Source organism: Pocillopora damicornis, chromosome 11 (genome assembly GCF_964200805.1).
Source record: "Pocillopora damicornis chromosome 11, jaPocDami1.2, whole genome shotgun sequence".
Classification (NCBI taxonomy): Eukaryota; Metazoa; Cnidaria; class Anthozoa; order Scleractinia; family Pocilloporidae; genus Pocillopora; species Pocillopora damicornis.
The window spans coordinates 921,002-944,818 of NC_142680.1; the positions used below are offsets into that span (position 1 = coordinate 921,002).

At 38.0% G+C, this 23,817-nt stretch overlaps 2 protein-coding genes across 7 annotated transcripts; one reads left to right on the forward strand and one right to left on the reverse strand.

Moving 5' to 3' along the window:
* Positions 1–137: 137 nt before the first annotated feature.
* Positions 138–23,663, forward strand: LOC149036980 (zinc metalloproteinase-disintegrin-like NaMP). 6 transcript variants are annotated; one of them, XR_016181309.1, is made up of 30 exons: positions 406–592; positions 1,219–1,293; positions 1,375–1,484; positions 2,071–2,147; positions 2,593–2,659; positions 2,833–2,921; positions 3,098–3,152; positions 3,243–3,303; positions 3,862–3,923; positions 4,413–4,508; positions 4,679–4,750; positions 4,947–5,113; positions 5,627–5,705; positions 6,101–6,182; positions 6,565–6,616; positions 6,735–6,819; positions 6,902–6,970; positions 7,448–7,549; positions 8,098–8,178; positions 8,599–8,652; positions 9,192–9,258; positions 9,376–9,475; positions 9,658–9,765; positions 9,879–9,957; positions 10,129–10,221; positions 10,614–10,680; positions 10,865–11,047; positions 11,594–11,911; positions 13,099–13,280; positions 15,294–15,686. XR_016181309.1 is itself a non-coding variant. In XM_089188168.1 (29 exons), exons 2-29 carry the CDS (start codon positions 1,221–1,223, stop codon positions 13,140–13,142), a joined length of 2,592 nt encoding a protein of 863 aa, XP_089044294.1. In that variant the 5' UTR covers positions 138–395; positions 1,219–1,220; the 3' UTR covers positions 13,143–13,849. The 6 variants fall into 6 exon arrangements, 5 of the variants coding, with proteins under 5 accessions (XP_089044294.1, XP_089044298.1, XP_089044296.1 ...); XM_089188168.1 differs by lacking the exons at positions 406–592; positions 15,294–15,686 and adding an exon at positions 138–395 and having other exon boundaries at positions 13,099–13,849; XM_089188172.1 differs by lacking the exons at positions 13,099–13,280; positions 15,294–15,686 and adding an exon at positions 23,271–23,663.
* LOC113669471 (uncharacterized) lies at positions 15,837–21,240 on the reverse strand. Its single transcript, XM_089188174.1, has 8 exons — positions 21,019–21,240; positions 19,994–20,279; positions 19,374–19,416; positions 19,120–19,302; positions 18,295–18,355; positions 17,690–17,974; positions 16,950–17,203; positions 15,837–16,492 (listed from the first exon to the last, which is right to left on the reverse strand). Exons 2-8 carry the CDS (start codon positions 20,276–20,278, stop codon positions 16,260–16,262), a joined length of 1,344 nt encoding a protein of 447 aa, XP_089044300.1. The 5' UTR covers position 20,279; positions 21,019–21,240; the 3' UTR covers positions 15,837–16,259.
* Positions 23,664–23,817: the final 154 nt, after the last annotated feature.

The window sequence follows — 23,817 nt, forward strand, 5'->3', positions numbered from 1 at the left end:
CAATGTTTATTTTTCTTGGCGGGCAGAAGCTTTATATCGTTTTCTTTACGTGTTCAGACACACACACACACACACAAAAAAAATAAAATAAAAAAATAAGAAAAATAACAAGGTTCTACCCTAAAGGGAAATAGACTAGAACCCAGGGTTTTTCCGTTGATCCCACATGTAGCCTCAGGTAGAAAGACGGCCTTTCTATACGAGAAAAAGAGAGGAAACCTAACATTGCAGTATCACAAGCCTGCACGACACGTGAAAATACACCAAGCTACCGAAAGAGAAAGAAAAACGAACAACTGAAGAATGACCGATGAGATCCCTATCAGTTACTTGTGATATGTACAGAAGGCGTGAACAGGGGAAACTGATATCCTCCAGCTGACAGTTCTTCTTTGGTGAGTAATACGCCACGCAATAGTACGTATACACCTCCTACTGCTGCCGGGTATCGGTTTGTCAATTAAAGGGTTTTTTTGGCCTAACACAACCAAGACCTTATCAGTGCTTGGCGTTCCAGCCAACATATGGCTGCTTAAGGTCTCTTCAATTTTTTGACGAGTTTACTTTGATGACTGAATTATGGAGCTAAGAGGTATGTTGAAGTCTGGAAACAGAGCCTTGTTTTCTAATCATGCTTCGAAAAATAGTTGTACGTTTCTTCATTTCACCTCGGTCAGGTTTGTTACAAAGTTCTAGGACTCAAGTAGTTCTAAGGCACGCACTTTCCGAAGTGTTTCGCTTCTAGATCGCATTTCCTTGTGGCGAAAAGATATTTACAAACCCTAAAAGGTTAATATTTTCTTTCGTGCTACGCAGACCCATTTCTGTCAATTACTAGACGCATGAAATGACATGAAAAGGTTATTAACAATTTGTTGTGAATGCTCTGTATAATGACTGGTCATTGCACGCAAAGCCTAAAAGTCAGCTCGTTGTTTAATTTCCCTTAGATGACAACCCAGTACAACCCTACATCGATGGCAAGAAACCTTATCAATTCCAAACTTAAGCAAAGTGGTCGTCTTGATAAAATGGGTTTATAACTGACATCACACATCTCTTTATCTGAGTGCGAAGAATTTTGGTGATGCATTAAACAATTCACATCTCCAGCCGGAGAACATTTATACTTCCTTACCAATGAATTTCCCTATTTTTATCTTTTGAGTATTGCATTTATCTATGTATAGTCATTCCTTTTTTTTTTGTATCGGTTAGGAATGAACATATGGCTCCCTATTTTGGTTTTGTTTTGGACCGGAAGCACAGGGTACTCATACTCGGCGCACGAAGGTATTTTTTTAGTTTCAATTTTCTGATGAAGCCATCAGAAATTACCAAAATTCTCAACATAATGGATTTTTTTCCTCTCAGCATGGCATAGCGAGTCAATGAGAGACAATATCGATGACAATTTCGATATTGTGTTTCCTGAAAGAATCAACAAGGGTCGCACAAAGAGAGATCTTTCCACAGGATCAAAGGTATTTGATCCTTTAGTATCAGTGAGAACTATAAACGTGCTCAATTTGCAATAAAGTATTATTTTACAAGTCTCTGTTATCTCTGCCTCTAAAGTTATGTTTTGACGCCTTTTTTTCGTATTACAGTAAGCGTTAGTCTCCTTCACAGGCGTTATTTGGGATGTCACGTAATGAGAAAAGCGTCGCACGACTTCCCAAAGGGGGTTAGGTGCGCGCGCGTGCGCAAAAAGGAGAGTTTACAACCCTGCTGTACACAAACCCCCAGCCAGATGCTACTCCAAAAATATAGCCGGTTCAATCTGCCAATTAGAGTCATATGCCTTGCTTACCCTGTTCAGTGTTTAGTTCTTTCAGTCATTATAAGAGACTTTTCCAATCAGATATGTGCTCTCCAATTGCCATATCTAATACTCCTTCCGTTGCCACGAAGTACTTTTGAGTGCAGTTTCCCATGACTGAAATTTTTTCATATTTCGGTGAAGAGATACTAAGAGATACCAACTGGCTGGGACGCCAACTGTTCCTCTTTGAGAACAATGATTATAAAAAAATTGATGTGAGTCATACTACTTTGAATTCGTGACAGAATGGCCATGACGAGGAGGCGACATTTAAGCTGAGAGCTTTCGGTAAAGATGTTGTGGTGGAAGTTCATCTTAACAAGTAAGTGCCGAGGAGACTGTAACTTCACATGGCGCTGGTTGGCTAAGTAAGCCCCACGTGAACTGAGCGTGGTCGGTCTTTCACGATTGACCATAACACTCCCTTATTGCTGATATTACAGCATTTATTACAGCTTTCAACCCTTAACGCCATGACGTTAGTATTTATATTCTCCATTCTTATCCTTTTACATTTCCTGTGGCAATAACAAGGAGAATTTGTTTGACAATCAGGAGCTTCTTAAATTGGTGATTATTTCCATTATCTCCATGACTTTTACATTTGATTCAAGGGTGCATGATACTGTGATGAGAGACTAGAAGCCAATCACTCTTTAGGGTCAAAGAATAACGATTTACACCATTGGTATGATAAGTGATTGTGCAATGATGTTTTCCCGAATAGGTCCACTTTTATGATAAATTATGTTTTTGTTCTCCACCAGGATAGTTTCTTCACCACAGTTTACTCTTCGTTATTTTAAAGAAAACGGCCAGTTGGTTCATAGAAAGGTAACACACCAAACAGAAATTACCCTTACCAGCTCTTATTCATCGCATTTTGCTAACGAGGGCCAATCAGAAGGGAGGAAAGGCAATATCTTACTACTTGTGTGGGTCTTTTGGGTTAAACAAGTTAAGCTGCAGTCTGATATTACTATCCACGTTTCTTGCTTTAATGTCAGGAGGCACCGCCTAACTGCCAATATCAAGGTCACCTGAAAGGTCATGAGGCGCAGTCAACGGTCATCCTTGATACTTGTCATGGATTAAGGTGACTCTTTATCATGTGGCGTAATTTGTCTATGTGCACGAAAATTTCATATGCTTCCAAAACGCACATAACAGTACAACTTTCAAAAATTTCATTGACGATTTGTTCGTTAGTTCTTTTGTGATTGTTCACGTTCCTCAAGGGATGCAATATTAACCACGTTTTCCCTTTTTCAGTGGCTTGATTGAAGACGAGGAGAGTAGAATGTACATAGAACCATACCCAGAAAAGGTTTGCGAAGAATTTTATAACGTGGAAACAGTTAGCCTAGGATTTTGTTATTAAAAATAATCTTTTCATCCTTCCATCGCAATATTACAGGGAGAAGGAGCGCACAAGATATTCAAGACGAAAGACGGAAAGAAGAAAATATTTCTATGTGGTACGTTGGCACCTTTACAAAGCTCCAAGCTTATCGCCACCGAATTTGTGCCCCCTCTTCAATGAAGGCTTAGTGAATGCACACAATTGGGATAATCATATTATTCAAGACATTTCATGGGCATGGTCAGGATTTCTGGCTTTTAAACAACAGGGGCCTACAGGAATGTCTTATTAGAATTTAGGAGCATACAGGTTTTTTCAATTTTATGGATTGTTACTATTTATTTGTGTCAAACCAGAAAGGGGGTAAAAACCAACTTAGCACTAAAATAATCACGGTCCCGCATTACTTCTTTTTTGTGACGTCCTCAGGGTTTGCTATCCTTGTACGCGTCCTAAGGGTTTGCTATCCTCTCTGTAATCTCGTACCCAGATCCTACCGTTTAACTGTAACTAAAATGTAGGGACCTTGACACCGCTTGTCCGTGGAAGGTCTAGTTATGAGACTATCCTCTCTGAATACCGCTAGGATGAAGCTATCGGATTCATTTAAGTGGAGTTGTGTTTCGTATTATTATAGAATAATATAGTGAGACATCCACGTTGATTTTTGAAGGAACCAGTTTGAATGGGAATACCACAGCAGATGGACTGAGCAATTCATTAACAAAATTTAGGGTAAATCAATAGAACAATACTATGAGTTTATCATATTACGTGCGGTAGTTTTAAAAATCTGGTCTTTTTCATTATTCCACTTTCTAGCTTTAAAACAACGCTATACATGCTATGGCTGATCAGCTTAGAGTGTGGTGGATTGGGATAAGAAGGCAGGATATGCGCATATTACCTTTTATATATATTTTGCAATCCTTTGATATTCGACTGATCATTTGAGAGAGATATTTAAAAGGGGCTCAGAACAGGGCCAAACTATTCACAAGTTAATGTTATATAAAATAAATGGAACTGAAAAGTGAATTGCAATGAATCATATCAGGAACAATGCGTGCTCCGCTGCCTTAAATGAAACGTCTTAAATTGATATCTGACGACCTTTCAGTGACTATATAAAGAAAACTATACTAGGATTAGCGGACTGATTTTCTTACCTAAAGAAGGGACAATATATGTTACCTTCTACAGAAGATTTATGATTATTTTCAGATTAAACGGGAAGCTGAAGAGTCAGTGTATAAGAAGTACTTGACAACAACGAAAACTCGCTATACGGAGTTAATGATCATTGTTGACAATGCTGTGGTAAGCGTTTTGTGGTTTAAATACCACAATTTTGTCAAAGTAAATTTTATTTTAAAAATTACTAGAACTTTCATTTCCTTTTACCCACATGATCTGTCGTAGGAAAAAAGTTATCAATGTTTATGCGATCAGAGTAAGATGTCATATTTCTTTTTTTGTTGTTGTTGCAGTACAAGAAATACAAGCAAGACATTAACGACGTGAAACGAAGAGTTTTTACACTAGTAAATGCTGTCGACACGGTAAATTGATCAAAGGAGTTGGTTATAATGTCATTGACTCTTTTCAAGAAGTTCGAGGCTCCATTGACGGAAGTCAGACGTTCAACGGGCAGAATGATCTATAAAATTTTTGTGTTGAAAAAATTCATCATGATATCTATGAAGCTTGTACAACTTTTAAGCACAGATTTATTGCTTCTTCACATCATTGTTACAGATTTATCGAAAGATCAACATTCGAGTTGTTTTATCAGCGCTCGAAATCTGGACAGACGAGGATCACGTCCCTTTTGTTAAGAGAGCCGGCGATGATTTAAGAAACTTCGGGAGTCATCACTCCAGCAGAGAAGCCGGAGTCACCTACGACAGTATACACCTGTTGAGGTACTGAACCCACGAGGCCGAATGAAACGTGCTAAGATTTAGCTCGTCAATCTGACAGATAAGTTTATAAAGTATTAGAAGGCTTTTTTGAGGTACTTGATCACAGGTGAGAGTAAACGGATAGACAAAAAGGCAGACTGATAGACTGACAGAGATAAACAGAGAGAACTTAAATTGTGAATGGTTGTTTAGAGAAGAGTCGAGTTTACAAGTCTTGCACAAGACGAATGATAACATTTTTTACTCTACTACTGAAGTCTGACTTTACAACTCTTCTTATTCTAAGGGCCCAGTTAGAGAGTAGACATTACCAGAAGAAAACTGTACCAGAGAACAAAGCATTTTCATGCCTGTGATCGATGTTAATTAATCCTTTTGCGGAATGACCCCATATTCTCATCACCAAAGATACATGTAAATCACACAACAACTTTGTTGTAAAAGTGTTTAAAATCAGGGACCCGTAATCACGTTACGGAATATTTAAATATCTTGTTCCACTATTCTAAACAGGGGCGTAATGTGGGACGATTATGGTGGAATGGCGTACAGAGGAGAGATTTGTACCAGACGATCGCTGGGCGTTGATGCGGTAAGCCTGTAGTCATAAGGCATAATCGCTTACATAATCATTCTATCAGGACTTCTTCCTTGTAAGCGAACACAGGCGTAAGTCCTTTTTCTCAGCTTGACCAAATGCAAAGCTGCACACCTTTTTCTTTCAATCACTAAGTGGCTTAGAACACTGCACCTGTAACTATATACAAATTTTTCTCGCTATGAAAATACTTTGGGCGTTTACAAAAACCTCAAGAGACTTTTACTGAACGACGTTTAGCTGGCGAATGCGCAAGCGTGGACTATCCATTGTTTTCACCGTACTGTTCGCGCGTTCTTCGGAACAAGAAAAATGTCTCTTCTGGAAGGAAGCATCTTCGTTACTTTGCTCAATCCTTACAGGTTGTTATGTCGTTATTCTTTTTGCAGTGGAATTACTGGGGTTCCCTTGGTCCTTGGTTAGCATTATCTCATGAACTTGGACACAACTTTAACTTTGACCACGATAACAGTATGTGAATATTTTTGTGTACAGTAGTTGCCTCTTCAACAATGCTACATTTACAAATCGAGACAGCGCAGATACTCAGTCATATTTTATCACATGAGGGAAAAAGGTTTGGGGAGAACAGAGAAAGGGTTAGTCGTCGCTAATAAAGTATAAAGGGGGGGGTGGGGAACTATAGAGAATTGACTGAAATGAGGGGGGATAATTAGAATCCTAGAGAGCCTTAAGGGGTATCAGGTAAATTTATTGTGACAACACCAAAATTCTCCGAACCCCCCTCCCCCTCAGGCGATGAATAATGTCAGGTCTCTAAGTTGTGCCAGTGTGGGTTTTGCAGTTTCCTCAGACGATAGATTTACCAGTATTTCTTTTTTCGTTATTTAAGTTTGGTCTTGTAAGTGCCTTTCACCTCGTGGATGCGTTATGGGTTCCTTCAAGTAAGTCTCCACGATTGTTCATTCGATGACTCAAATTCAGCTTCTTCTAATCTGTTTGATTTCATTCTTTTTCCTCTGAAACAGTTAATTAGTCTTCTTTCTTTATTTTATCGTACAGGACCCGAGTTCCTGGTTTCTCTGACTGTAACTTGCTTAACATGACAAAGATTGATGACAGCTGTCTTTACAATCTTCCAAAAAAGGTTCTCATGTGGTGCAACGTATTGAACAACTTAACACTGATGACGTAACTATCTAATAGCCAATAATGTCTTTGCATTACAGGCAGAGAACTCTAGATGCGGTAATGGTATTCCAGAGCCTGGAGAGCAATGTGATTGTGGTACACCAGAGGTAAACAGTGAAAAAATACGAGTAGCTCCCAAAGAACTTGATTTAGGATGAAAAACTGAAGAATGTACTCTCGAGAGTAATAAAAATTGCTTAACCATTTAACTACCATGAGTGACCAAGATATAATTTCTCCTTGCAATACCAATACAAAATCAAGCAGAGAAGTGACGGGAATAAGAAAATATCAATTAGGAGATTACTAGTCGATCCAATACCAAATTCTCCAAACTAACGTCATAAGAATTGCATAGTAGACATTAAAGAGAATTATAAATGAGATCTCGGGAGAGAAAGGTTGAAAGACCAAATGAAGCATTGCTTTGGCCCTTTGTCGAGATCTACGCTAGTTTGAGAAAATAAATCAGAAGAGCAACATATCAGATACCTTTATCGTGATTCTATCGGGTCGATTGGAATGCGGGGTAAAAAGAGCGCCGTAATAACATCTGACTTTTTCACTCTCCCCTTATTCTACAGGAATGTAGGGTACGAGATCCCTGCTGTCAGCCAAATGACTGCCGCTTGAAGAAATCCTCCCAATGTAGTGACGCGCAGAACAAATGTTGCCGGAAGTGTCAAGTAAGAGATAAACTGGGGTCATTGACTTTCATTGCTATTAGCCCACTGTTACAGGAAGAAGTAGCACAAGATAATGCCTGAAACGAAGAACTTATACGTAAATGATCAATTGTTATAATAATAATTTAATAATAATAATAATTTATTTACTTATATAGCGCCCTTTAACATTTTATGGATGATCAAAGGCGCTTTACAATTAGTGTCTCTTCCACCCATCCCACCCCAGGGGAGGACATCCACCACACAGTAAGATCGTGCGTGGGAAATTAACGTCTCCTACCCCAACCCTGCAGGAGACGGGGCCTACGGTTTCACGTCCTATCCGAGAAGACGATATCAAACGATATCAAGACGATATTAAATCGGAGCGTCAACATCAAAAGTACTTAAATTAGTGTGTTGTATTTAAGTTAACCAAAAACATTCGTAGGTTCTCTTAAATTCAAAAACTCGAGGCTGAAGAAAATGCAAATTGTTCGAGAAAGGATTACATGTTACATGTCTTACATGTTCTAAATGGCCCCTTTTTTTATCCTCTCACCAAGTTTTCCCCACTTGGAACGCTGTGCCGCAAAAGGATAGGAGTCTGTGATGTGGTAGAAGTTTGTTCCGGAAAGTCTGCTCAGGTGTGTACACCTAAAGATCGCTCACCCTGCGTCTGAAATTGCGAATAAAAATCAACCTACTAGGTCTAATGGTGCATTAATACTTTAGGTAGCTGTAGTGCAACATGGGGAGAGAAGAGGCATTTGCTCCACAGTAATAGCGAGGGAACACCATGTTTGGGTGCGCACTTGTCGTAATTGAAGGGGTGAACGCGTTGAGAATGGGGCGAATTTGTAGCGGGCAAAATTACAATAGAGCGAAACTTGCCAATACCTTGAAAATGAAAGAAATTAGAAGTTCAGATTCAAGTATCAACAGTTTTAGGGTCAGAATGGGTCTTTCGGTTGACTTGGGTAAGTTTTAGAAAGACATCATGAAAAGAGGTTCGCGACACCTCAATTTTGTTTTCAATAAAATTAATTGACTTGTCATGTTCTTAGTGTCCTCTAGATGACTATGTCAAAGACGGAAGCTTATGTGCAGGGAGGGGAAAGGTACCTTCGTGCTCATATTGTTTTTTTTTTGCATATTAATTCGCGTGAGATAGGGATGTAATATAGAGTTTCCACAGAGCCGACAAAATAAAACAAACAAAACTAAAAAAAAGTATGTAATACACACAATCCGCTCTGTGATAGGTTTCATCTTAACATTCAACACTCAATCGAGAAGGTCCCCTGAGTGATCCAGATATTTTTCGAGCCGCATCAAACTATCATGTGGTCCACTCTAAGGATTATAAATTTTCCTTAGTCAAATTTTATGGATAGAAGAAACAAATAGAAGCATCGGTATGTCACAGTAGTGCTATTTAATTGAGCAAAGTTACTTGTCAGCTCGATCACACGTTGACTCCGGAACTTCTAATTCATGGCTTCGTCAGTTATTTCCAAATTGGCAGTTTTTCCCCGCTGTTTGTTTAAGGGGTTTAATCGATGAATTAAGTTAATTCCTCTCAGTCATAAAGACCCTGCATTTTAGTTTGTGGTGAAAATGAAAAGTAGAGGAAACGTTTTATCACATTCTTTTGCAGTCATTTTGTTATCATGGAAAATGTGCAGCATCAGCGGATTTTCAATGCCGAGCTCTTTGGGGAGCAGGTACGAGCGTGCCATTGATTGAAAGAAATAATATTGCATATTACTTTGTGAATGAATGTTTCATATTGTGATTGATGCCCATAATTTATTTCTTACTGCATGCATTTGTTTTAACAGGTGCTTCAAGTGCTCCCCGCGCCTGTTATGAAAAACTAAATATTGAGGCGCAAGGCTTTGGAACTTGCAGTGGGCAGACAAATCTTCCTTGTGCAAGAGAGTGAGTAGATAACAGTGCTTGCTTATTCCATCAGGTTAGGCTCTAAATTGAGTGAAAGCACCATACTATAGAGACAACATAAGGCAACGGTCCGTGGTGCCTTTCAAAAAGACGAGGAAAAGGTAGTAGTGGTGAGATTTATAAACATCATCGAAACCAACCTTCTTTTTGCGAATCTACAGGCATGCTGTATGTGGTCAGCTGCAGTGCTCTTCGCCAAGAGATCGGCCAGTGGTGGATTATGGGAGTTACTATGAATTAAAAGTTCTGCCCACAGGAGAGAAATGCAGGTGAAACAACCATAGAAAAATTATTGCATGGGTGCTATCAACAGAGTTTCTTTTCCCAAGAAAATATTCCAAATCATACATTTTACTTTTCGGCTCAATTTGTTTAATTGCAGGGCGGCTATTCGTAAGGGAGGAAACGGGAAGGAGTTTGATGGAATGGTCAAAGATGGAACAGTGTGTGGTAACAACAAGGTAATACATGTTTTTGACTGACCCATCGAGTGACCTCAAGAATACAAAGATAGGCTAGGAGGCATTAATGAGTGCTGTATTGGAGTTAAGATTTTTTTACAATTTTAGGCATTATTAGTTAAACACGAAATTGAATCTATTTTAATTAATATTACTTTGCTTCTACCGCAGATTTGTGTTAAAAATCGATGCACCCATGTTGGTCGACTGATTTCAACGACGTGTCCAAGAGCAGGTGATGGCAAGGAATGCGCGGGCAAAGGGGTAAGGACGCGATATTCCATACTTCAACTGTGATTGGTTGAAAGACATGCGACACGAACTTGGGCAAACATAGAAGATAAAGGGATAGCATTGGTTAAATAATTGTTCTATTCTGATCTTAGTCCATCTGATCTGATATATCGTGAGATAATTCCTATATCTATCGTTCAAGGACAGTAGCTCAGGTTATCTCGTACAAATGGTTGTATACTCTCGCAGAACTGCAACAATTTCAACTTTCAATAATGTCCAAATTCTACCAGAGCCTTGCGTCAGGTAAGATATATTCACTGTAAAACAAAACGTTCACCGATATTTCCAGTAATTGATATGAAAAATATAACATCGATTGCTTCTCTAAATATGTTAAAAGCATATTTTTTTTTCGTCAGATATGCACGAATAAGGGAAAATGTCACTGTCTGGGAAATTTAGATCCGGATACGGCCTGCACAACAGGTAATACACTGTCAAGTAACATGTGGTGCTCAATTTTTCACTTCTCTCGACAAAAATTTTAGGGTTGAAAATACATTTAACTTTGAACCGTTCGTAACATTCACATCATAGTATCTACTGACACTTAAAATAACCTTTTTGAAAGCAGCCAAACTAAAATGAAGGTATTTTAAATGTACTTTAGCGAAACAAGTGCGCCATGGCCGCTGGGGTGCATGGTCTAAATGGAGCCCATGTTCAAAAGTTTGTGGAGGAGGAATGAAGACAAGGTATCGCTTCTGTGACAGCCCAGCCCCAGCACATGGAGGAAGAGACTGTGGTAGAAAAAGGACAGAAAAATCTTCCTGTAACACCGACAATTGTCCAGGTAGTGTACCACGAAACAAGATTGATTCTTTTGATCACTCACAATCTGAGTCCTCCACCAGGACTTGAGCGTCAGACCAAGACCCCTCGCAATTTTGCACCCTATCTTCATCATTCAGTCACACGGGGAGGGCGAGGCCAATCAAGATTCACATGTTCCCTAGCGTACTTCAACAGCCATAATCAGCAATGTTCGGCGAAAAAGTTCCTTTGATAATAATCTCGTAAAATGTCGCTATCTGCTAACTGAACAGTTGATCAGGACCAGTTATATGGAAAGCTTCTTGAACATTTGAACTTTTGTCGAGGGTTACCAAAATGGCGATTGGAGGGAAATTATTAAGTAAACTATATAGTCAAAAGTAGTTTGGGGAAAAGAACGGAGGAACTGATCTTTAGGAATCTACCATTAGGGGACAACTTCATTCAGAGGACACCAATTTTCGTGCCGAATGACAAAAATTTATATCTGTTACCATATTTAAAGACACAGTCTAAATAGGGGACACGTTCGATAACCCTGTGAGTATTCTTTTCATTTCTACAGTGGCACATTCTTGTCATCATCTTTTGTCTCTGGGAAAGCAAACTGGCGTCCAGTTCCCAGACGGAGTGTACACAATCAATCCGGACGGAAAGGGGCCGGTGAAGACATACTGCGATATGACACATGACGGTGGCGGCTGGACACTTTTGGTCACAAGCCACACAAACACGTGGACAGCTGATAACATCAAACAGAGAAATCCGAATAGGCCGACATTAAATGGAGATTTTTCCATTTTGTACAAAGCAGACGACATCAAAAACAGTTTAAATGTTGCCGGGGAATGGTTTGAGTATCGAATTGAAGGCCACGAAAGGGGTAAGCTATACACTAGAAGAGACTTGTGAGATCGAGCTTGTTGTACGGAGCGTTTTCAGATTGTGTAAAACATCAAAACTCATAGGTAAGAGCATGACGCGACGTTTGCACGCCAATCACACAGCACAGTTAAGCAAAACTAAACAGTTCTGGGTTACTTCAAAACAGCACTTAACATATCTGTCTCTGTTGACGGATATTAGTCGCAACGAAGACTAAATAGAAAAGAGTACAGTATTATAAAGGCGGCACTGGAACAATAACGGGAAACTACGGAGCAGTTAAAAGCTATCCAGGCAAAAAAATCACTGAAGTTCATCTTCAGAGTACTTGGCCTGAAAAAACAGATGCAAGATTTATTCCACCTGTTATTTGTTTTAAAAAGCATGTCCAATAGAGCGTTACGGAAGTGGTGCTGATAAAAATTGAAAGACGCACCTTCACTTAAAAGCAGGCTCTATGTGACATGAATCACATCATGACTCTATGCGCATGAAAAACTGGTCTTTTCTCCATATTTATTAGCGTACGTCCATACATTCAAGTTATATTGAATTTATTTACCGAGCAATCGCATTTAGCCGCATGCAACTGATATTGTTTTTGGAGGTACTATAGCACTGGATACTGATCATAGAAATTTTTGAAAACTAGAATAATTAAACTGCATAAAATCTGTGTTGTTTTGTTAAAGTTACGTGCTGTTTTTGTGCGCAAAGTATCAAATAGTTAACAGAAACATCTAACGACATGTGGGCAAGTTTACGTCAAATTTGGCTAGCATAGTTAAGACCCACTTTGTAATATAACAACAACTTAAGCCAAATTCAACACCCGACAAATTCCATGAAAATGAGGCGAAAAACAAGATAAGAGTGAAAAAGCAGCTGCTTACGACCTGAAGGAAAGTTTAGAAATAACTGATGATGGCGAAGAGCCAAATTCTGAATGAGATATTTCGTTTGCTTTCACAATCGGTCTCAGTCTTGTATGATGGTTTCATTTCATGAGTTCGGCAGCGTTTTGAACGATTCGAGTAGCCCTCTTGCTTTCACCGTTATTTCCGAAGAATGAGAAACTTCTTAACAAATCACAAATTTGGAAGTTTAACATAAGTACTCCTCCACTAACCTTTCCTATTTCGCGTAGAGTCTATTACATTTTCTCTCTGAACTTATGTTTTTAAGCCAGTCCAGAGGTGTTTCATCTGGTAAATAGACGGCGACGTTAACAGATACCAGTGCGATGGGAGAATTCTTGTAACTTTAGTTAATCTAACAATGCGACTTTGGCTAAACCGATATGGACGTCTGTCTTTCTCAAGAAATTCTAGCTGGTCCACTCATTGTTGGGCGTGAAGTGAAAAATGGTAAGAATAATTTGGTTTTTATGCAGATGATGCTACTATTATTTCCAGTCTTAACAAAAGGCACTAATGATCACCACACCTCTCTGTTTGCGCGTTAATATTGCTTCCTTCACACCTGAAATCATCTGCTCGTTAATAAATGTGCTTTATGCACTATTTTGGGCCCGATACAAAGATAGGCATAAAAAAATATCTATTGGCATGCAGAAATAACGCCAAAGAATTTAACAAAGTAATAACTTGTGTGCCGTTTTGTGAAACACAAAAGGTAGACATACTGTGCTGGCCGCGGGTAAAATTTTTCCTAATTAGTTATTCCTTACACAATTTGTAAGTTCATGTCAAGCATAATAATTTTCAAACGATTGTCTAATGTGACAGATTGCTGGCTAAATTTAACCTCTTGCCTGACAAAATGAATATTCACGATGAGGACGCAACTGCAAATTTTCATCCCCAGAGCTCTGCGTTTTTTAGTAACACCTGTCTAGACTTTCTTATAAAACAAGTTAAATGTAAACAATTGGGTGAGATAATCCCTTCGAACTGGAAATATTTAATTCATTTCTAGCTCTAAAACTTACAAATTTTTCTTTCAAAATATCCCTCCAATCAGTCACAAACTTAATAACATTACACGTATCCTTGATAGCACAAGATTCTGAACTAATTGTAAGATCATTCTATTAAGAAATTGTTTCGGGTTACACCTGAAGATAAAATAATGTAATAAGTTAGACATTGTTTTTGCCTTATCATATCAAAAAATTCAGCTGAACTTTCCAATCACAAACCAAGCTTTATAAACACGTTTTATGCGAAAGAGGTTGTTTAGCAGTTGTGTAATTTTTCGCTAATTTTCGAAAGATGTTCAAGGTATGTTAAACTGATTATTATTTTCATCGATAGACGTCGAATATCCTGTAATTCTTAGCCCTGTGCTTAGTTAATTTCTATGAAAGAGTCTAGATCTTCTTTGTGGTTATTTCAATTATGTACATAAGATTACTCCATATGTACAGAGTGCGAATTTCAAATTTTAAATCATGAATAGCAAACCTGACACATAATAGAAATATCCAAAAACCTTACCCCTAAGCCAATGAAATTATGGCTGTCTCATTTGTTTTGTTCTTCACTGTGAAACGAAGCTTGGAGTCGATGTTTTTACAAACAATAACTGATGAATGGTCAGCAGGAGGTTTTAGTTTTGCCCAGCTGGCGATGGTGAAACTTTTGTAACCGAAGTCCACTGCGGTGGTTGTTGCGTACGTTGAGGTAGTCCCGTTAAGGTGCAACATCTTTCCACCATATTCTTTCACGTATTTCTAATCATTTGCGAGTCTGTTCAAAATAGAAACACATTTGTTGTGTTGTAAATGAGATATTTTTGGCTGTGTCGAAAATGTTCTGCGTTATTTCGCGCTTGAGTTCCTTCAAAACGAGTATAATTTACTTTCACTCTTTGCATATTGACCCTTGTTATGAGCAATTTCACTCACAGGACGAAATCACATCTTTCCGTATTTCTGAAACGTGGCGGAAACATGCAACTCAATGTTTCCTTTATGTTTTAACATGCACAAAAAGTGGTCCGGTTCCGTTGTATACGCAGCAACGGAAACGCGAGAAAACGTCACGAAACCGGTAACGGAAACACAGGTTATCCGTGGTGTTTCCAGAACGGTTTAACATGTTTCTGCCACGTTTCCGTTTACGGATTCTTGCAATTTCGTCCTGTGACTCACCATACATCAGAGTCGCTTCCGTCTAATTTCCAGTGTTTGATGACATTGACTAATTGTTTGTTCTCACCTCAAAAATCAAGATTCTTATCAGTGAATATGGCCCTTTATTTAACCCTTTAGCTATTATATCAAATTTGTAATTCTCCTTGCTGTCAACCATACAACTCTTATGATGTTACTTTAGAGAATTTAGCATTGGATCAACTAATTATCCTCAAATTGATATTTTTCTTTATTCTCATCTCTTATCTGGTTGATATTGTAGTGATTTTGTAAGGAGAAATTCTGTCTTGGTCACTCATGGGAGTTAGAGGGTTGAGCACAAGACTCTGAGAAGCAATTCATGAAGAAAGTAAAATACATTTTGATTTAAGTAAAGGAAGATGTTATTCAGTGGATGACAGGCATGGATGATGACAGACAGATTTATGCCAGAAAATGAAAGAACCCTCATTGAAAGTACTTCGTAACTTATTCTTGTTAGGAGCTACTCTGACTGTAAATTAAATAGTTTTTAAGTTCCAAGTATCGATATAGTTGTCAGTTAATTTTCACGCAAATATTAGTATACAGTTTTTAGTCCATATTCACTTTATTTTGTTACTTATTCAGAATCACACCGAAAAAAAAGAGAAATAATAAAACAGACGTTTTTACAGATTGGTTTTCCACTACTTCTCATTTTTTGAGAATTATACGGTTATGGTATAACAGTATACATTTAAGTTCTGTGGATACAATTTACTTGAAGAGAAAGCAAGAATGAAATTATAGTTATTTCATTCCTGATTATTCGCTTACTGTCTTGATTATTATTTTGGGTCAGATTTTAAATCATGCATTTTCCAATTACGTTACATTATAATTTCATTACGTGTAACAGCTGCATCCTAGTTGACGGTTATTCATAACTGCCACTTACAAATATCCATACTAGTTATTGGCACTATGCATAAATCAGAAACGTTAAGTGCAAATATTAAAAAGTAGTCAGTGAGAACTTGAAACCAATGGAAAACTCAGTTTTCAGCTCTCTTTTCTGATTTTCATAAGGTTAAAATCGATTTAACTGAAAGTTATTTGCAGGTGTGAATGGAGCTCAAGCAAAAGCAAAATCTTTCTAAAAAACTTTGCTGTTTTGAATCGAGAATTTTAACTTTTGGGCATTTCTCAATCAAACGATGCGACAACTCCGAGCTTATATTCTAAGAGAATTGAGACTTGATAAATGTTAGGCTTGTTTTTCACAAATAAACGGAAGTCGCCTCCCGCAGCTTGTGTCGTCCCAGGTCCCTTTAGAAATTATCATCGCGACACAGTCCTGGTAACCATAGCTGTTATCTGGTTGACTGACAGCCCAGTTGGTGTATGTTACGTGAGTACCACTGGGCCAAAGGAAAGTCCCCTCTGTGGTGATGTCATTTCCGCCGATCCAAACACCATCAATTATTTCAAACTTAGGATCTATTATGATAGATAACGATTTACATTATAGTGAGGAAAAAAAACCTAAGTTGTTCTAAGTTGTATGTTTGTATGTAACGGTCAAGAATTGCTTTTTCAAGATCTAAGTTGGGTTTTCATAACATCAAGCAGTAAGCCCTCAAAGCTTTTCCAATTTCCCTAAAGTTTCATAGGTATCCATCTGTGCTCTCAGGTTGAAAGAGAGAGAGACTGTCAGAGTGAAGTATCTCGCTAGAGAACACAACACTGACTCCGATCCGGAATGTCTCGAACTCAGATCCCTTGTTTATATCCAGGGCTATGCTAATCAGCCCACCACCTCTAACTCTTAAAGTGAAAGGCTGAAACTTTTTGACGCAAGAGAAGGTTCTGTTTTCTTAATTTGTTATTTTTGTTTTTTTTTTCGTAAACTCGTGTTGAATAAGTCGAAGAGAACAAAAAGTGTCTTTCCATTCACCTGAAATATTGGCAATCTCTTCCGCATTAAGAGCTCTGCCGATAATCGTCAGATTTTTTAAATTTCCTCTGAGACGGTCCCCTTTGTCCCTCTTCAGTCCGATGTCATAAGTCGTATGGGAAGTTTCCGCAAGGAATGTGTCATTCGGTACCTGCTCAGTTCCGATCTTTTGACTGTTTAGAAATAGGAGAACCTCGCTTGTTTGTCGGTCCCAGACCGCTGCGGCATGAAACCATTGGTCAGTCGGTGAAGACCTACAGTATGATGCAATTGGTTAGTGTAAGGGATCAGTTTTATAGCCTGGGAGGGGGGTGGTTTAGGGGATTTGGTGGATCACATGGTTTTCAGAGGGAACAGAGGGGGGATCAGTCGTTTCATACAGAATTCAAAAAGGAGACTTTAGGAAATTGACTACTGATGAGAGGGGATCAGTGACCTCTGACACCTCCCCCCCCCCTCCCCAGGTGATAAAAAAAGTTCGATCCATAACCTACATTGACTTAAGAGCTCAAGTTATTGGTAGGTTTTATTTCATACTTGAATCATCGTCGGGGTTCAGAATCAGACCACCAAAACATGAAACGGTAAACAAATAGAGAACTACACATTCAGTTCGACAATGTAACTTGGGATTCATTAGAGTGAATATTCATATTTTGTGCAAATTGGATTTAGACAAAACAGGCTTTTGGAGCCTCAGCCATTTTTTTAACTTTTAATTATTCCTTCTCCATCCTCACCCCCCTGCAAGCCATGGTTTCCATTTCCCCTTTTGATTAAAACCTCCAAAGCGTAGCTTTTGAGCGTTCCCTTCGGATGCAATGAAAAGGAAGCTGATGTCACTTCTCCAGTCGCTATAAATAGGTGACGGATCATTGACAGGCGTTCGAAGTCTCACCCAGCTGGCCATGGTAAAACTAGTCTCGTCAAAGTTAACCGCTGGGGTCGTAGCATGGGCACTCGCTCCGTTCAAGTACAACGACTTTTCCTCATCATTCTCTTCGTATCTTGCTCCATTGAGGAGGCTTTGAAAACATAAAAAAAGTACTTATTGTGACAACTTCAACAACCTCAATGAATACTCTTTGTATATTTAACAATAACCAAAGTCAAGGTAAATATCCCCCGTTAGCCACTAACACTGAGGTAAATAGTTGTTTTATTATATACTGAAACAGTGATATAATATAGCAGAGAGAATTGTTTTAAAAGAACTTTATAATTTCTGATACAAAATGATCGGTCATCAAAATCGGTTAGAAATTAGAGCAGTTAATTCCACTTAGTTATGTAATATTGATGAAATGAGAAGACAGGGGAATGCTTTGCTTTTTTCACGTCTCACCTGACGTCATTGTCGGTTCCATCCAAAAGCCAGCGTGCTATGATGTGATAAGGCTTTTCACCTTGAATTGCATGATACGATTTGTGTGAACAATATTGAATTCAACAATATTTAACTTATTAACTCCCAGAAGTGATTAACATGCAATTTCTCCGGGTCATGTGAATACTTCTACTTATCAGATAAAAGTTGTTATCTTGAGTTTACACTAAATTCTCTTGACTCATTTGCAATGAATTGTGTACCAGCTAGAGGGGAGAAATAACATCATGTGAATTAAAGGGTAAGATGATTATCATTGATTAGGAGAGGAAAGGTGGAACAAGAGTTTTTTTCCCCCAAGGGTGAAAATAAAATCAAAGAACTATAGCTGAAACCATCTTGCGTTTAGATATTAGAGTCATGACAAAACCGGTACCCTTTATACAGCTTCCTAATTGAAACTGAAATCAGTTTTCATGAAGGCTCAGTCTCTTTGACACGTTTGATCAACACACAACAATCGTCAAGTTATTATTAGAGAAATCTTCAATTGAATGTCGAGAGTGATTAGAGTACAATGCTTTGCTTCAGTTCGTTTCGCGTTTGGTTTAGAAAACTTGCACGATCCCCTAAACCAATCAGATTCAAAACTAATACCAATCGACCAATGGCCACTGGCATTTTTCCGCGCTTCAAGCCGTTTACTCGTCTTTACTTTGAGTGCCCATTGGCTCCCAGTAAAATTATTCTTTCCTTGATTGGCTGTTGTTATTATCATGGTTTTTGTTTCACAACACTGACACTCAATGGAAGCAAATTTCCCAAGAAGTTAAAATTTTTTACCTGCTGCACTCGTGTCGACTTGACCGATTAAATTAGCGACAATATCATTTTCGTACGCGCGTATGATTGACACCAGCTCTCCACCAATTGAATTACAGAACTTTTTTGCCTGTCCCCAAGTTTTTCTTTCGTGAAACAACTTGATGCGTTTTGACCCCACCATAAGCCAACCATCAGGTAGGGCTGAGAGATAATTCAAGAAATTTTAGTAAGTGAAGATGAGGACTTTCGATAGTTCATATATAAGAAATTACCGTCTTTGTAGGTACATTCTTCCAAGGTGCAGTGCGAAGTTTCCTACAATAAACACAATAAAACTGATTCAATTCATTTTGAGTCATGGAACATTCAATTATGGGGTGAGAGATTAAAATGATTCTATAGGTAGCAGTGATAAAGAATCTGTGATAATGTGTCATTCTGAATGGCTTGTGTTGCATTTAACCCTTCATCTCCCAAAATCTGATTGTTTATTCTCCCCTCTAGCTGCTACAAATTTCCTTGCAAATTAGTTGGGAGAATTTAGTGCTAGAGTAAGAAAACAACTTCTACTTGATAAATTTGGGCATTCTCATTACCTTTTTGCTGGATAGTGTATGGATTTTGTACGGAGGAGTTACATGTGAATCACCCTGAGGAGCTTAAGTTTAATTAACTTGGAAAGACACTCAAATACAGCAAGGAATGGAAGTCTGGCCTATTTTGAAGGTAAGGATATATTTTTAAATACTTTTAGCGAAAACATATAACTTTGTAGATAAAACATGCAACCTGTCTTAACAAAATCGTAGATTCTTTTTCCATAATGTATGTATTGCAAACAAAAAGATTGTTGATATTGACATGACTGAAGAACTGGGTTCTCCCTGCTTACCGTCAGTTGATGGTACTGGCTTCCGATGCTCGGTTGCAAATCTTGTGGGTCAGCGGTTTTGCTGGAATTGTTCAGCTCACACGTGACCCACCCATTGGGTAGCTTTCTGATGTTCACAGAGAAACACAGAGGAGAGTCCACACATTGCCAGTGACAAGCTACCAGTTGAAATACCGTGACAGTTTCTATCACGTGATTCTTTAGAGCCATTCCATCTTCTTTGGTGAAGTTTGCAATTTTGCATCCAGCAACGAGAGGTAACCAAAATAAGCTGAGCCACTTCATTCTGAAATTTAAACCCGTATTTTGGATAACCTAGTAAGATTATCTTTGTTTACAAATTGCAGTTCAAACAAAAGAATACAAATTCGGAGAAGCGCATGAAAAACTGGTCTTTTCTCCATATTTATTGGCGTACGTCCATACATTCAAGTTATATTGAATTTATTTACCGAGCAATCGCATTTAGCCGCATGCAACTGATATTGTTTTTGGAGGTACTATAGCACTGGATACTGATCATAGAAATTTTTGAAAACTAGAATAATTAAACTGCATAAAATCTGTGTTGTTTTGTTAAAGTTACGTGCTGTTTTTGTGCGCAAAGTATCAAATAGTTAACAGAAACATCTAACGACATGTGGGCAAGTTTACATCAAATTTGGCTAGCATATGCATAGTTAAGACCCACTTTGTAATATAACAACAACTTAAGCCAAATTCAACACCCGACAAATTCCATGAAAATGAGGCGAAAAACAAGATAAGAGTGAAAAAGCAGCTGCTTACGACCTGAAGGAAAGTTTAGAAATAACTGATGATGGCGAAGAGCCAAATTCTGAATGAGATATTTCGTTTGCTTTCACAATCGGTCTCAGTCTTGTATGATGGTTTCATTTTATGAGTTCGGCAGCGTTTTGAACGATTCGAGTAGCCCTCTTGCTTTCACCGTTATTTCCGAAGAATGAGGAACTTCTTAACAAATCACAAATTTGGAAGTTTAACATAAGTACTCCTCCACTAACCTTTCCTATTTCGCGTAGAGTCTATTACATTTTCTCTCTGAACTTATGTTTTTAAGCCAGTCCAGAGGTGTTTCATCTGGTAAATAGACGGCGACGTTAACAGATACCAGTGCGATGGGAGAATTCTTGTAACTTTAGTTAATCTAACAATGCGACTTTGGCTTAACCGATATGGACGTCTGTCTTTCTCAAGAAATTCTAGCTGGTCCACTCATTGTTGGGCGTGAAGTGAAAAATGGTAAGAATAATTTGGTTTTTATGCAGATGATGCTACTATTATTTCCAGTCTTAACAAAAGGCACTAATGATCACCACACCTCTCTGTTTGCGCGTTAATATTGCTTCCTTCACACCTGAAATCATCTGCTCGTTAATAAATGTGCTTTATGCACTATTTTGGGCCCGATACAAAGATAGGCATAAAAAAAATATCTATTGGCATGCAGAAATAACGCCAAAGAATTTAACAAAGTAATAACTTGTGTGCCGTTTTGTGAAACACAAAAGGTAGACATACTGTGCTGGCCGCGGGTAAAATTTTTCCTAATTAGTTATTCCTTACACAATTTGTAAGTTCATGTCAAGCATAATAATTTTCAAACGATTGTCTAATGTGACAGATTGCTGGCTAAATTTAACCTCTTGCCTGACAAAATGAATATTCACGATGAGGACGCAACTGCAAATTTTCATCCCCAGAGCTCTGCGTTTTTTAGTAACACCTGTCTAGACTTTCCTATAAAACAAGTTAAATGTAAACAATTGGGTGAGATAATCCCTTCGAACTGGAAATATTTAATTCATTTCTAGCTCTAAAACTTACAAATTTTTCTTTCAAAATATCCCTCCAATCAGTCACAAACTTAATAACATTACACGTATCCTTGATAGCACAAGATTCTGAACTAATTGTAAGATCATTCTATTAAGAAATTGTTTCGGGTTACACCTGAAGATAAAATAATGTAATAAGTTAGACATTGTTTTTGCCTTATCATATCAAAAAATTCAGCTGAACTTTCCAATCACAAACCAAGCTTTATAAACACGTTTTATGCGAAAGAGGTTGTTTAGCAGTTGTGTAATTTTTCGCTAATTTTCGAAAGATGTTCAAGGTATGTTAAACTGATTATTATTTTCATCGATAGACGTCGAATATCCTGTAATTCTTAGCCCTGTGCTTAGTTAATTTCTATGAAAGAGTCTAGATCTTCTTTGTGGTTATTTCAATTATGTACATAAGATTACTCCATATGTACAGAGTGCGAATTTCAAATTTTAAATCATGAATAGCAAACCTGACACATAATAGAAATATCCAAAAACCTTACCCCTAAGCCAATGAAATTATGGCTGTCTCATTTGTTTTGTTCTTCACTGTGAAACGAAGCTTGGAGTCGATGTTTTTACAAACAATAACTGATGAATGGTCAGCAGGAGGTTTTAGTTTTGCCCAGCTGGCGATGGTGAAACTTTTGTAACCGAAGTCCACTGCGGTGGTTGTTGCGTACGTTGAGGTAGTCCCGTTAAGGTGCAACATCTTTCCACCATATTCTTTCACGTATTTCTAATCATTTGCGAGTCTGTTCAAAATAGAAACACATTTGTTGTGTTGTAAATGAGATATTTTTGGCTGTGTCGAAAATGTTCTGCGTTATTTCGCGCTTGAGTTCCTTCAAAACGAGTATAATTTACTTTCACTCTTTGCATATTGACCCTTGTTATGAGCAATTTCACTCACAGGACGAAATCACATCTTTCCGTATTTCTGAAACGTGGCGGAAACATGCAACTCAATGTTTCCTTTATGTTTTAACATGCACAAAAAGTGGTCCGGTTCCGTTGTATACGCAGCAACGGAAACGCGAGAAAACGTCACGAAACCGGTAACGGAAACACAGGTTATCCGTGGTGTTTCCAGAACGGTTTAACATGTTTCTGCCACGTTTCCGTTTACGGATTCTTGCAATTTCGTCCTGTGACTCACCATACATCAGAGTCGCTTCCGTCTAATTTCCAGTGTTTGATGACATTGACTAATTGTTTGTTCTCACCTCAAAAATCAAGATTCTTATCAGTGAATATGGCCCTTTATTTAACCCTTTAGCTATTATATCAAATTTGTAATTCTCCTTGCTGTCAACCATACAACTCTTATGATGTTACTTTAGAGAATTTAGCATTGGATCAACTAATTATCCTCAAATTGATATTTTTCTTTATTCTCATCTCTTATCTGGTTGATATTGTAGTGATTTTGTAAGGAGAAATTCTGTCTTGATCACTCATGGGAGTTAGAGGGTTGAGCACAAGACTCTGAGAAGCAATTCATGAAGAAAGTAAAATACATTTTGATTTAAGTAAAGGAAGATGTTATTCAGTGGATGACAGGCATGGATGATGACAGACAGATTTATGCCAGAAAATGAAAGAACCCTCATTGAAAGTACTTCGTAACTTATTCTTGTTAGGAGCTACTCTGACTGTAAATTAAATAGTTTTTAAGTTCCAAGTATCGATATAGTTGTCAGTTAATTTTCACGCAAATATTAGTATACAGTTTTTAGTCCATATTCACTTTATTTTGTTACTTATTCAGAATCACACCGAAAAAAAAGAGAAATAATAAAACAGACGTTTTTACAGATTGGTTTTCCACTACTTCTCATTTTTTGAGAATTATACGGTTATGGTATAACAGTATACATTTAAGTTCTGTGGATATAATTTACTTGAAGAGAAAGCAAGAATGAAATTATAGTTATTGAGCTACTGATTATTCGCTTACTGTCTTGATTA

What these genes read in the sequence shown, in the direction of transcription:
- LOC149036980 (XM_089188167.1), top strand. An exon ending in CTCATACTCGGCGCACGAAG is followed by an intron (nt 1,294 to 1,374) that starts GTATTTTTTTAG and finishes TTTTCCTCTCAG; the next exon opens with CATGGCATAGCGAGTCAATG. An exon ending in GTGGAAGTTCATCTTAACAA is followed by an intron (nt 2,148 to 2,592) that starts GTAAGTGCCGAG and finishes GTTCTCCACCAG; the next exon opens with GATAGTTTCTTCACCACAGT.
- LOC113669471 (XM_089188174.1), bottom strand. Translation starts at nt 20,278, where the DNA reads ATGAAGTGGCTCAGCTTATTTTGGTTACCTCTCGTTGCTGGATGCAAA. An exon ending in AGAATGTACCTACAAAGACG is followed by an intron (nt 19,303 to 19,373) that starts GTAATTTCTTAT and finishes ATTATCTCTCAG; the next exon opens with CCCTACCTGATGGTTGGCTT. An exon ending in AGAGATTGCCAATATTTCAG is followed by an intron (nt 16,493 to 16,949) that starts GTGAATGGAAAG and finishes CTATCATAATAG; the next exon opens with ATCCTAAGTTTGAAATAATT.